Genomic DNA, 14,247 nt, shown 5'->3' on the forward strand with positions numbered 1-14,247 from the left:
CAGATCGGATTACAGGGAAGAATTTAGCCCTTTAGAAAGACATTTCAGCCTTTTTGTATTCAGCAATTTTTCTGTCGCTCTCAGAAATGCTCTCGGGTCAGCTGAAGCGACGGAGAGAAATATAGATAATGTGAGACAGCCAGCCATTTTAACCATACAGTGACCAAAATCAACCGGTTATGACGTCAATGCACGGATATTTTGCATCCAAACTCGTAGACTAGTTCTCATATCTGTGAAATCAGATGATTTCTTGCACCTAACTTCTTCTCAGTGATTTGAAATTTCGTTTTGACAACATTTTGTCTTTCCATTGTCATTATATTTGAACTTTTTATCTTTATTCAGTTTCTCATCGTCCAGAAGAGTAAAGGATTTAAATGAATATGCGTCCTAGAGAGATAAGGGGGATCAAGTACATCAGTATGTACACTTCGCATTTAGAATACACAAATACTTATAGATTTTTACCAACTCTTCAAAATTCTACCGAACGCAAACACAAGAAAACACCGTAAACCTCCTCGGTCTCATTAGCTTCCCACAAACATTGCTCCTCCAATGTGATTTCATTGACTCCCAAATATCACAGTGTGAAGCCATATCAAGTATTCCGGCATAAAATTGAAGTTTTTTCAAGGTTTTTGAATAAGAAACATGAGTTGTGATAACACTTTTTTACTGGCTTTCTCGAATTCTCTTTCGCAATTAAATCTGATGAAAATGGAGTACAATTCTGTGTAAGATTTTTCGTTTCTTATAAGACATTCAAAGTCGAACGGAAGATCAGTTGGTCCCGAAGGAAGCCCACATAAAGCTTTCATCATCACCAGCTGTTTTCATCATGACATGACTGTTAATATTTCAAGATTTGAAATGTTTGTACTCCATCAGTAAAAAAAGAGTGAAACTGGCGAGTTGTTCGTTTTACAGATCCACCATAAGACCTGATCATATTCTCCTGTATGAGGTTAATTTTTCTTGCCTTATTTTACACAAACGACCTGAATACTTAAATAAAGTAACAGCTAAAGAAATGAGAATCAAAAAATATATATTACTACCTTGATTCCAAGTCTGACAAAATATCTCATCATCTCAGTGAAATCCTGCTGGGACAGATAAAAGAAAGATGCGGAGAAGGCTTAAACTATATGTTAAAACTAACCACGTACGATATTACTCATCTCAAAATTAACAAATGGTAAACACCACAGCGTACACTATTGAGTTATGGATGCACGCGGGAGGTTGCTAAGCACGAAAGAAGCGTAAGAGTCGCTCGAGGCGACAGCCGAGAGCGACTCTAGCTTCTTGAGTGCTTAGCAAACCTCCCAAGTGCATCCATAACTCAATAGTGTACGCTGTGGTGTTTACCATTTGTTTTATAACATAACATTGATACATTGTAGCTAAAGAGTTCCCGTTTATTTAACAAATCTTACGCGACCAGAAAAAACAAGCGCGCGCGGAAAAATAGTCTTTGCATTTGCTCACGTCAGCAGCGTACACCCATGGGCAAATGGGGAACGCTAAATTGACCAATCAGAGCGCGCGCTTTACTTTGGTTATGTTATAATGTACTTTACATGTGGCTCTCTAATGTTACTGGACATTTTTCTGTTTTACCCACGCTGCTCGCTGCACGCTGCAAACAGCCTAACCATCAGAAACGAAAAGATAACAAAGCAGCTCGTATCTGCCAAGGACTCATGAGCGAAAAGGAACAATGACTAGCCGACTAAAACACTACAACAGAAAATACGTAGAATATAGAATCACTGGCGGGTGAAATATATCGAGAAATGTGCACAGCGGGATGTTAATTTCATTCAGCCGAGGCAAAGCTCATTAATATGACGAGTGGACATCGTAGACAAATATAAGTATACATATCCAGAATTTAGAAAATCTCTCTTAACTGAATTTTCAAACACCGTTGAGTTTGAACGAAATATGCCCTTTGAGTCTTGGCGCAGAATGAAGGTCGAAATCCGCATGATAAGAAAAGTGAATTTAGATCAAACTAAAACCAGTATAAATATTTCATTAAATCAACTATTTTTGTTTCACAACTGCTCTCCAGGCCTGCAATACATACTTGTCGATCGGTATTTGATCGAAAGTTTGATCACTGCTCACTAGATTCCAAAGCGTGATCTCATGAACAATTGAAAATCTAATCATTACATCTGATATCGTTCTTTTGTAACTTTTTCACCTTAAAATAAAAATCAGACAAACGTCAAAGAAAACGTGAAAATATTTTTTTGTTACACGAGCACATGTTTATGTACGTTGCTTCCAGTTTTCGCAAAAGAGATAACAAAGCTCTTGAAATGACAACTTCATCTAATATAATGTATGCAATTCTGTCTTAAACGGTCATAGCTTGATCATTAATATTGTTTTTGAAGACGACACTTGGGTCAAAATTATAATAAGTCATAAGTTCCTATATCGATGTTTTTCTCAACACACAGATAAGAACATGAAGTAACTGATTTTAAGTCATACTTGAAAGATCTCAAAACGGTTTAGCTTTCAACTGAAGAGAGCTACACATTTTTAATTGCACCGAGTTAAGAACTAGAAAAAACTTTGTTTGATCATTGCATTAAGTCTTAATATTGTTTTATATTTTAATATAATCTGATAGTATTGTACCCTCTCACGGCGCGGCTTAGTTATATCATCGCTGATGGTCCCATTCACTCACGCCAGAAGTCAAGGATAAATCATTGCTGTTTTAATTTGAGCAGAGTCTGTGTCGGCAGATTCAGATCAGATTCAAGAGTAAAGAGATTTGTCAGTTCCCTGGTCTAACTTCTGTTTTTCACCTGATACTGCACAGACGATTGAAAACAATTTAATTGTGAAACTGACACAAAGAAAGAAAGAACGCTAAGCTGTAACCACTTCAGAACTTGACAGCTGTCAATCATTTCATCGTATTCTGCTCAGTAGCATTCCCCGCCTTCATTTCCAAGTGCATGGAATACTAATCACGTGTTTGTCATTCTGATCAGTGAAACCACGTGAGTATTCTCTTGCTCCTCATTGGTCGAGTAGGAAATCTGCCAACATCATAGATGAAAGCGGGAGCCAAATTCTTACATCTTCTTTATTTTGAGATGTATAAAAGTACAGAGCATTTTCAGAATGAGTACATCTTCCTATGCCGTGATGAAAGGGAGGTATATTTAAAGAAAGTCGCACCATGGATGCCAACCACTCACAGTAGCACCTGGGCCTCGCGTGTAACATTCGGGATCACTGGTCAAGAAAGGTTATCTCGCGACGCCTCGCGTGGCGGACCACCAACTGATATGTTTGACTTGAACCCATCGTATTGAAAGTATTTACTCAATAGGTTTCTCATTTGTTTCGCTATTATATCCATAATCAGAGTTTTGTCATTGAAATCATCTGGGTTTAAACTCATAAAAGAATAATAAAATATGTTAAGTTGATGCAAACAAGCGACAGTTTAGCCGCTTCTTCATTTGAATTATTAAACCGTAAAGCTTATAATATTTCCCCTGAAAGTTTCATGGTCTTTACACCCAGACAAACAACAAATCATATAATCAAGCAAACTTCACTTGCGCCATGTTTACCACTCGGCATGTTTACCTCTCTAGACAAACAACTAAACGCTACTCGTTAGTAATAAAATCTAAGATTGTAGCGTGTGAAATGATTTATCGAACACGTTCCACGATCTGAGCCAATGTTTTCTGTGGGCCACCGTACAAAACCCCTCACCACAACAACTGATCGCTTCAAAAGTAAGGCTGCAGTTTACATGAAACATCAACAGTAAATTACTGTAATTGAATTAATTGTACGTACCTTAATTGTGTGAGAAGGAGAGCTATCAATGACGAGTTGCTGGAATTGCTTTGTTAACGCCTGCTGCCTGTCACAGACACGATGCACCACACAGAGGGAAGAAAATTGAAGTGTCATTAGTCATCGTCTCACAGACGGCATGCGGTTTCTCATAATGGAGAGTTCTGAATGTGGAGAGGGACAAAAAATATTAAAACTTAAATGAAAGGAATTAAACAAAACCGTGAAAATAGTTAAGGCTTTTGAAAGGGTTAAAACGGTTTAGTCTCCTGGGCCACTTGTAACTCAACTCAACGAGTTATAACTTTCCCTCACAAACGGGCCTCGGAACTGTGGTCGAGTTTTTCAGTAGTAGGACTAAACTGAAGATTATCAAGTATATACAGGTTTATGGATTTCTTTTTGGCTAGCAGCGAGTAAAACTTCTTTTTTTTTTTTTTTTTTTTAATTTTCATTTCATCTTGAGTTGCGTGACCTTCTTGATAGCGAGATGATCTCGATGAAGGGAAGGCAGTTTATCAAACCGGAAAAACCTCAAGATAAGATAAAGCCGATCAACATCAGACATATTGGTCACATTTAAAAATATCCTATGAATGTCAACGTCCGGTGTGGGTCACGGGTTATCTGTCAAACCTTTTTTGTCGGCTATGACCGGGAATAATAAATTTATGCGGCAAAACGTTGTAGCGTTGCAGTTGTGTCTTCCGTTGCAGTTATGTCCTCACAACTATTAACCAATAGAATGTGGTTTTACTTCTTCCAATCAAAAGGCGTTGTGAACGTGTCTCTTGCTTGTCACTTCCCAAGTAGGGGAGGGATGCAATGCAAAAATATTAATTGTAAGAAGATCGTTAAGATTTCCGCGCTCGAAGGTTAAGAATTTCATGGGATATCCTTGTTTCATGAGCTATCCTTGGTGTCGTTTGGGACACTTCGGATTGGTGAAAGATTAACTTGGAACTTGGAACTTGTACTCCCAAATAGCTAGGCTAACGCTGGGAGATATAGAATAACTAATTTGTAGATTTAAGATTCTATGTGCAAATAATCGAAAAGAATCGAGCGTAATACAAGTGCACGATTTGTGGCCAAAAGTTGTCGAGGAAACGAAGACTGGAAACCCTGACTTGAGTTGTGTTCACGGCAAAGGTGAGAAATAGCACAAGCCAATCAGAACTTTGAATGTGATTTAAAACGTGTTTTACCCTCATTATTATAACAGGTGGATGCCACCATAGGAAGTATAAGAGATAACTAGATGGTGACAGTGTACCAGTACCCAAATCAACATAGTTTGACCGCAACAAGTGTTCAGCAACACGTTTCCACACAGCCATAGTCTTTCGCTTGCACGGAACTAGCAGTGGTGCCAAGAGAGTTAAGTGCGTTTCCTAACGAAGAAACATTTGTGAAAGAGAAGGAAGCGACTTTGTTGCGTTGGAATTCTCGCCTAAAAATGGATGTGCACATTTCGAAGCTTTCACATGTTTATGATTATGTTTATGTTGTATGATTTTGGCACATCTGTGGACATGAGACATTTGGAATCCAAGAGGCCTTTGAGGTTAGAAAGCAAATCTACGATTGACAATTTGCATAATTTAACATAATTGACTGCTGCTTTACGAAAAAAAGTGCATATTAATGTTAAGATTTACTAAAACTCAGTTTGAATAATAAATTTCATGATAAACGTATACAGGTATATCTCTTGGTACATTCTGTGTAGCATACCTTTTTTGGGGGGAACCAAAGTTTTAAGCCTCTAAAATTACTCCTTGTCTTAAAACTTTCACTTTCAAGTTAATGAGAATTTCTTGGAATTATTTGAACTTCAGGGTTATGTACATTGCCTCAAATTCAATTCCCAGAAATTCCCAAAAATTCCACCTAATCTTAACTTATAGGTAGTTTGTATAGCTAAGAATTCCTTGGAATTCCAAGTCTTTGCAAAACTTGAACTTTCCTTTGCCAGAAATTCCCAGTAATTCCAAGCTTTTCAAATCAGAGCTTATTTACATAATTGGGAATTTTTGAGAATTTCAAGGAATTCCCAGAAAAATCAGAATTAGGGTTTTAATGGAGGTTTCGACAAATTGCAAGTTTGCACCCCTATCAATTTTAGGAGTTCACCACCTGGGCCCAGTTGTTGGAAGGCCAATTAGCGCTAACTCAGGGATAGTTGTTAATCCCGGTTTCTATATTTCTATGTTGAAAGGCCGTTTTGGGATAATTTTCCCAATTCTTTTTAGAGCATTCAATCATTAAATCATTGAAAAATGGAATTCAAGTAAATTTTCTTTTAAAACTTTCAGATCTGAAATCAAATTTTACACTAACCCTGGGTTTTCTCAACCGACCTTTGAACAACCCGGCCCTGAAGTAAAGCAAGTTGCCCACCCCTCTTTACCAGTTTTCCCCCAAAGTAGAGCATGGCCTTCTAGAGCTTTAGCTGACTTTGATGCTCTCTGAATCCCTGGATTGTTGCCTACAATTGTTGTCTCTTTCTTTTCTCCTTTGTTATTCTTCTGTCATTGTAAAAGTTTAGGAGTAAAAAATCTTGTTTAATTTGGTTGGATTTGTTTTGACCGACAAAAACTTTTTTTAGAGGTATAGAATTTTGGTTCTTGCTTCTGGTTCCCTGTTGCTTCCACTGTTTGCAAGGAGAATTTTGCAACCCCCCCCCCCCATCCTTAACCTTTTCTGTGTTCTCAAGTACATGAGGCTTTCTTTCTATGCAGTTAACTACATTCAAAATCATGTAACATAAAGATCTTTTTAATTATTTGAAAGCAGGCGACATAAAGATCTTTTTAATTATTCTCCTCCTGATCTTTCACAGAAGACTACAAATTAAAACAAACAACTTTCTTAAAAACTCTCAGCTTGGTTAAGTACCAACAAGCTTGCATACAAAAAAAATTGTAATTCGTGTTGTTAATAACATACAAAATTAATTACTGAATAAAAGCCAGTTCCCTTAAAATATGCATGCGACAGGGAGTTGAGTCTTCAGCCAGTTTTTTTGTTTTTTTTTTTGTTTTTGTTATTTAATTAGGAACCAAGAGGACAAAGGTCTGGTTGACAATGCCAAATTGGATACTCTATGACATGCATCTCCCCGTGAGCATTTTCACTCTGAGACCAGACAAATGAAATATTAGAGAAACATGTTCTTTTTTATCTTCTCATTATTGTGGAAAAAGAGGGAAAAATTAGTCCTTATGAGTAGTCAAGAGGTAGAGCTTTGGATTCTGCAGCTCCATGCTCTATCACTAAGCCAACAATACATGTATAATTTTCCATTGTGTTGCACTTGCTCTAAAGTCAAATTAATCACAGCAAGCAACCAATGCAAAATAGAATTTTATGGCAAATTAATAACTACATAAAGTCAACTAAGTTAAAAGCTGCGATTATGTGTATGTAAGGCAGCTGTGGGTCTACATGTTGATCAAATGTCAGTTGATACCCTCATCAGCTGATACAAGAAGTTTATAACCCTGTTTTAGGTCAAAAGCTCCTGCTGATAATAAATGCAAGTTGTTGGTAATGTATCAGCCAAGTTTTAGCCGCATGTATCATGTATTGTACATGGCGTGCCTTATGTGGCAAAATTTAAACTCAAATTGGGCCATAGTATGCAGATTTACTTTTCTGCTGTGATATCGCAGTAGGCAGATAATCCTTAATTTTACTAATTATCCATTTTCAACGTTTCTTTTACATGGAAATACAGCTCTATACCCAAGGTTGTGGAATTCTGGTTACTCACTGTTTCAGATTTTAAATTTATTTATTTTGCAACTTCTATTTCAACTCTTGGCAAAGTTACCAGCTGCTGTCAAATATTTGTTTTTGCATGCCATCATTTTCTCAACTTCATTGGAAACTGATATGAGAAACCAAGGCAGGAAAATGAAATGGATAAATTTGTATTGTTTGCATCAAAAATCCAGATTAAAAGTGTTGAAAAATTGGGAGGAAGTCTCAAGTGTTTTGCTTTTTCTAAGCAGAAACAAGTACTTTGTGGAGTATCCTTGCCTTCTCTTGTCATTCCTTTTACCTGTGGAATTCACGTTTGTTCTCTGATTTGTTTTAGTTCTTTTATCTAATTAGGATTGTTTTTTTGCTCCCAAGTTCCATCAATGTCATAAACCTTGCATCAGCATAAGCTTTTAAAACATGTGTCCTCCTATCTGGCCAATATTCTGAATGAGTGGCTAGGTTGGAACGTATTGAAGCGAATGCGTGACTGATATTTATTTCATGTCATTCACATTTAAAGCTTTCTTACACATTGGTTTGAGACGTGGTGAAGAATTTCTGTTTTACTACTGCGAGGGAAATCATTCTTACTAATATATGGTAAAGGTTTTAATAAAGGTGCTGTAAATCCCCACTATTTTTGTTAGCTTCCCATCAAGTGTAGGTGATGGTGAAGACAGCTTTTTAAGGAGACTTGAGGCATATTTCTCAGGTAAATGTACTCTTTTTCTTGAAATTAGGAAGGGTACATATCTCCCCCGCCCCCATCACTCTTCCCCATTCCTTTTAAGTTGCCTCTAATCATAGGGGATAAAAAGATCACTACACAAAGTTCACAATCGTTGACAAAATTTATTGCACACTGATAGGTTTGGGAGTTCTGGCTCTATTAACAAGTACTGGTAAGTTGTAATCTTAACTGCTAAGGCTGATTCTTCATCTTCCGATTTTGCAGTGCAATACAACTTATGGACAGTTCATTAGACCGGGCAAATAACAGGCCCTACATATGTACAGAAGTTCGCTAAATACGTACAAAAGTTTGCTAGTATTTACATCAGTTGTAGAAACCTAAACAAAATTGATATGATTTAAATCTCTCAATACCAAAGTAACTTTCTTTTTCAAGCATGCGACGAGTTTATTTACAATTGGCTAGGATTTCAATGGCAGTTAATATGAAATTACTTGAACCTGATCGCTTCAATTGAAAGGGAAAACAAACTATAAAACAAATGTGTTCTATCTATAATCTGTACTGAAAGTAACTCATCTGATCCGCTTTTAATCTCCAAAAGAACTTCGATAAACTTAACTGGAAACTATTCCTCGTGACAGGCATAGGCGATCAAAACATACAGAAGCTTGCATTCAATTTAGGATCGAAACTAACCAATCATGAAACGATAGAGTTTCCTGAGAGGTCCGAGGTTTTCCGGTTCTCTTTCTGTTTTCACTTCAATATTATTGGTTCGAATAAAAAAAGATTGACATCCTTTCCTCTCAATAAACATGGTCATTGGTTCCTTTTTCTTTATTTCGATCCGGTTCAAATAATCTGTCTGCCGTGAGCGCCTTTCAAACCTAGTTTGTTTTCATTCGCGTTTTAAGTTTTTAGGTTGTAATTTGTCACTGAGCTGGTTACCTCACAGTTAGCGTTGAATAGTAAGATTTTGAAAAGTAAGTAGTTCAGATAATTTTTTTACAGTTTACAATTTCAATTGCCGAGGCTTAAATATATAGCTTACACTTAGACCTACTCTTACTTACTAAACTACGTGCATGTTGCTCACCTGCTTCTGTGATGTTTCCATTGCCTCTGAGGTGTAACTCACGTAGCTGACAGTTGCTGTTTGTAATGGCGTAAGCCAAGTGCTGTGCTCCTGTGTCTGTGATGTTATTGTTGAAGAGGTGTAACTCGCGTAGCTGACAGTTGTTGTTTGTAATGGCGTCAGCCAAGTGCTGTGCTCCTGTGTCTGTGATGTCATTGCCTGAGAGGTATAACGTGCGTAGCTGACAGTTGTTGTTTGTAATGGCGTCAGCCAAGTGCTGTGCTCCTGTGTCTGAGATGTTATTGCCTGAGAGGTCTAACGTGCGCAGCTGACAGTTGTTGTTTGTAATGGCGTCAGCCAAGTGCTGTGCTCCTGTGTCTATGATGTTATTGTTGAAGAGGTGTAACTCGCGTAGCTGACAGTTGTTGTTTGTGATGGCGTCAGCCAAGTGCTGTGCTCCTGTGTATGTGATGTTATTTCTTGTGAGGTGTAACGTGCGTAGCTGACAGTTGCTGTTTGTGATAGCCTCCGCTAAGTGCTGTGCTCCTGTGTCTGAGATGCTATTGTACTCGAGGTTTAACCAGCATAGTTGACAGTTGCCGTTTCTAATGGCGTCAGCTAAATGCTTTGCTCCTTCATCTTTCAGTTGATTACTTGTGAGGCCTAACCAGCTCAGTTGAGATTTCCTATATTTTAACAATTTACAAACCTCTAAACAACCTAGAGGACCCATCTTATTGCCAGTTAATTGTAGATGTGAAATTTGTTGAACATCCTTAATTACATTTACTAACGAAGAGCAATCAACAGCTGTGAGGTCACTTGAAATAAAATTTAAACCGTTAAAGTTAATTTGTTGTAGTTTTCTCTGAACGATCGATTGCATTCTATCACTTTCGTTAACACATTTGAACAATGTCACTGCTAAATTCCGTTTTGCTTGAGTTGGCCACATGGTTACTTCCCTTTCCGTTTCACTCTCTGACAACAGTTGATGCTCTACAATTCTTCTCTTTTTAGTTTCCACAGGAAGAAGGTCTGTGATAATTTCGCTCGGTAGGTTTTCTTTATCGTTCATTAGTCCTGCTAGGAACTGGAAAACCAGTTGCCATTTTCCATCCTTGATGTGTTGGGAAACAAATTCCGTCAGTTCACTTTCCGTCATTGTATTGACAAGGTGCCTCGCAGCGAAAAACTCCTGCATTGTTAAGTGAATGAAGCAGAATTGTGGTTTGTATTCAAACGCTTCAGGATGACGGTCGGGTAAGCGATGGAAGAGAGCGCTGTCCTCCATTCCACGTACTTCGTTTCCTTCAAGGATCAGCTTTCCTTCTTTAATTCCTTCAAAGGCCACTCTTCCTAGTGTCTCGAATTTTTCTTTCACTTCATTTGGCAGTTTAACTGAAAGAAAGTCTTCGCGAGTTAAACGTTTCTTGCGGAATTCTTTTGTGTGTTTGAAATAAAACACTTTCACTCCAATCTTGTAAATCGTTGTTAATTTGGAAGGGAGGGTAACGCTAGCGGAACTTTCGAACTGCAATATCTGTGACAGACTTGAGCAAATGATGAAGCTGTTCACAGGGATATAACAGAGCGAAAGCAAGTTCATGTTGCTGCTGATGTGTCGCCATAATGTGTCGCCTGCTTGTTGGTCATCTCCAGCGAATTTGTAAACGTATTCTTCAATTTGCTCGGTTGAAAACCCCAGGATTTCTAAGACTTTGTCGAACTTAAGATGTTCGATGCCTTTCAAAGCCGTAGGTCTCGTAGTCGTTACAACCGAAGCATCTTCGAGGAGTTCCCCGGTTACAAGCAACTGATAAAGGATTTCGAGCGGCATCTTTTTTTCGATGCTGGGAAGGGGAGGCTCCAGGACGGCCATGTTCGCGCCATGTTTAAATTCGTCGAATCCATCGAAAAGTATCAGGACACTCTCAGGGTGCTGCAGGATGTGCTTCCAGACTTCATCGTCCAGTTGATTTGAGGGAGAATGTTCTGACATTATCAGTAGTTCCCTGAGGCTAAGGTCGTTTGCTGAATCGAATCGCCTGAATTTCACCAAGAACGCAGCATCAAAATGGATTTTGGCACCGGATGTTGCGTTGAATACTCTATCAGATGCCCAGTCTCTAAGAATTTTGGTACAACATAATGTCTTGCCGATTCCAGGACGACCGACAATCAAGACTTTCTTATTTTCATCATTTAGGAGGTCTTTCAGGCTTTCCAGTTGTGATTCTTCGTTGTGCGACTTTGGATAAACTCTGAGTTGTTCTTGTCTGTCTGTAGTAAAGTGGTACATAGCCCTCCCGGGAATGACCACCAGGTTTGTGTAAATCTGATCCAGAGTCAAATCTTTGGTTGCTGTTTCTTCCCCTGGAGGACCTGAAAACGGTGATCGGAGTTCGGCGGGATAACGGGTGTCTCTTTTAATCTTTTTCTTTGTTTTCGTGATGAATGTCTGAAGCTGTTCAGAGTTCTCATTTCCGCTCCCTCCATCGGTGGGATTTAGATGGGTTTTTAGAAACTCTGAGTCTTGCATGAATCTCCTTTCTTTCCATGCTCGTAAAAAAATGTAGACGGTTTCAATCAGAATGCCAGCGACAAAAGTTCCATTCACCATAAGGACAGCATACATCCAGAAGGTTTTCTTTTCCGCTTGTCGATTGTAACATTCGTGAGTATTGTTTGGGGTGGCGTTAGATGAATTCCTTGGCTGATTGGTTTCATAGTTAAAATAACAGTCAAACTTTGAGGAAAACTGTAAAGGATAAAGCCACTGAGTTTGTAGGACTATGAAGAGAATTCCTAAGACAAGTCTTGTGGATAGTTGACAACAATAAGCGATGAAAAGTTTGTGTCCATGGTTTCTTTCTGGCCCTCTTGAGTTCCCTTGGTCGTGCGACAGTCCGCTCTCGGGATCTCCGTTACGGTTACTTGAGGACAAATGATCGACTTTATGTCTCACTGATTGGGAGTACATAGCACATACGATTCCAATAAGGCCGAAATTGATGATCATGAAGCCATATATAGGAACGCCGTGATTCTTGTACTGTTTCTCGTACTTCTCGAAACATTTTCCACGGACGAGGTCGGTGAATTCGCTCGTCACTCCACCACAGCGGAAATCAAATCTTTCTTCATTGTTCTCCACTTCAGCAAAAATGCCAAAGAAGACTGCGCTGATCATGAACCAAAATAAAACTGCGGCATAGCTAATTTTGTTGAAGGTTTTTGGTGCAATTAGTTCTTTGAGATGATCCATCGTTTCAATGCTGTTGCATTCACGCTGTTTCGATGAAATGAAAACTGCTTCATAATTTGGCTTGTGGACTTCGGTTACGCATTGTTTCAGATTTTTAGTTTCGATGGCAAAACTGCAATTTTAACTCCTGGCAAACTTACGGCTCTCAATGATTTGTTCTCGCACGCTATCATTTTCTCGACTACATAGGAAACCGAAGGAGGAAAATGAAACCCTTGGGTCAAACTTTTCCTTATTTGAAATACGTCAGATTTATTTGAAATTTCTTAGAAAGAGGCGCCATAGACACGTTTTCAGGGATGAGGAGAAATCGTGAGTTGATATTGTAAGGGTTTTTACTGAGTATGAAAACCTCCCAATGACCTGATTGCGGTCCTCGACTTCCACTTCCCCACAGAGTTTGCAAAATCACATTTTTTTCTCTGTTTCATCTGTTTATCTGCAAATTGTGACTCATCAGTAACTGAGAAGGCGGACATTCCCGTAGGAAAGTGAAACCATGCATTTTTGACTAACACTAAGAATTTGCATAACTTCAGAGCATCCTTGTATTCTCCAAATAACAATAACCACTATTATATACCCGCTCTTTCTTGTTAATTTTAAAAGAATGCTTACTCCTCTGAAATAGAACTGAAAACTTTCGTCCCCGCTTCAAGACGGTCTCAATGTGGTCATTTGTCAACCGTCAAAACATACACGATTTTTACCACCAGCCTTTCCGCAAACCTATAGTTCTGAAAAAGGGTTTTTAAGCCACCACGAAAAGCGTTGTCCGACAAACAGACACTTGAATATATATAGATATCTTATTAAACGTTTTGTTGTGTCGTATCGATGAGTATTTTTACGAGTTGTGCAGCATTTGAAAAATATACGGCGGACACTCTCGTAGGAAAGTAAAACCATGCATTTCTCACCGAACACTAGGAGGCCAAACACCATAGTGCCGTATTTTGAATTATACGTCACAACTCGTAAAATACTCAGCGATACAACACAACAGAACGTCTAATATGAGATTTATTATCCAACATGCCAAATTGTTATTTCAGTGCGGGCGAATGTCTTCCTGGTTCTCTCTCTGGAGTACAAATACCGGGAGATATTTGTACTTCTTTTGGGTGTTGTTTTTACTCTGCGAAACACATTTGGATAATAAATTAAATATGTTATTAAACGTTTCGTTGTGTAGTATCGCGGAGTATTTTTTCGACTTCTGCCGAATATTGGTTAAAGCGCTGGTCTGTTGTGCGGGAGGTCGAGGTCGATCGTTCGAGTCCCGGCCAGACCAACACTCAAGGTCTTAAAATAACTGAGGAGAATGCGCTACCTTTCTATAATATCAAGAAATGGATAGACATTCTAGTCTTTTCGGATAAGGACGAATAAACCGTAGGTCCCGTTTACTGCATCTATTAATTAGTTCATTTGGTTAGGCAGGGGACATTGAAGAACCCACTCACGAGATTACTGTGATGTGGTCTGGCCTGTTTACTGGGAATTGGGGGGAGGGGGAATTTTTAAATAAGTTTCCTTCGATTGTTTGTAAACTGCTGATGCAGTCCGGCCAAAGTCCCT

At 38.6% G+C, this 14,247-nt stretch overlaps 2 protein-coding genes and 1 long non-coding RNA gene across 4 annotated transcripts in view; 1 reads left to right on the forward strand and 2 right to left on the reverse strand.

Annotated features, from left to right (window-relative positions):
- The window catches only part of LOC111328463 (protein turtle homolog A), a 39,414-nt gene that overhangs the window by 19,656 nt on the left and 5,511 nt on the right, over positions 1-14,247 (reverse strand). The window contains exons 2-3 of one of the 2 annotated variants that reach the window (XM_088727214.1): positions 3,856-3,922; positions 1,065-1,109 (exon numbers count right to left, since the gene is read on the reverse strand). The gene's annotated coding sequence lies outside the window, so the exon portion shown is untranslated. Of the gene's footprint in view, positions 1-1,064; positions 1,192-3,855; positions 3,923-14,247 lie in introns of those variants that run through there. The other variant, XM_022932899.2, reaches the window with a different exon arrangement.
- Positions 4,541-5,555, forward strand: LOC148726073 (uncharacterized). Its single transcript, XR_015989454.1, has 2 exons — positions 4,541-5,007; positions 5,081-5,555. It is a non-coding gene; the product is annotated as an uncharacterized LOC148726073 (long non-coding RNA).
- On the reverse strand, positions 8,459-14,131 carry LOC148726074 (uncharacterized). The gene has a single exon (XM_088727217.1). It carries the CDS (start codon positions 12,664-12,666, stop codon positions 9,358-9,360), a length of 3,309 nt encoding a protein of 1,102 aa, XP_088583343.1. The 5' UTR covers positions 12,667-14,131; the 3' UTR covers positions 8,459-9,357.

Source organism: Stylophora pistillata, chromosome 7, assembly GCF_964205215.1.
Source record: "Stylophora pistillata chromosome 7, jaStyPist1.2, whole genome shotgun sequence".
Classification (NCBI taxonomy): domain Eukaryota; kingdom Metazoa; phylum Cnidaria; class Anthozoa; order Scleractinia; family Pocilloporidae; genus Stylophora; species Stylophora pistillata.

Bases quoted from the DNA above. Each gene is read 5' to 3' on its own strand.
- LOC148726074 (XM_088727217.1), bottom strand. From the start codon at position 12,666: ATGGATCATCTCAAAGAACTAATTGCACCAAAAACCTTCAACAAAATT.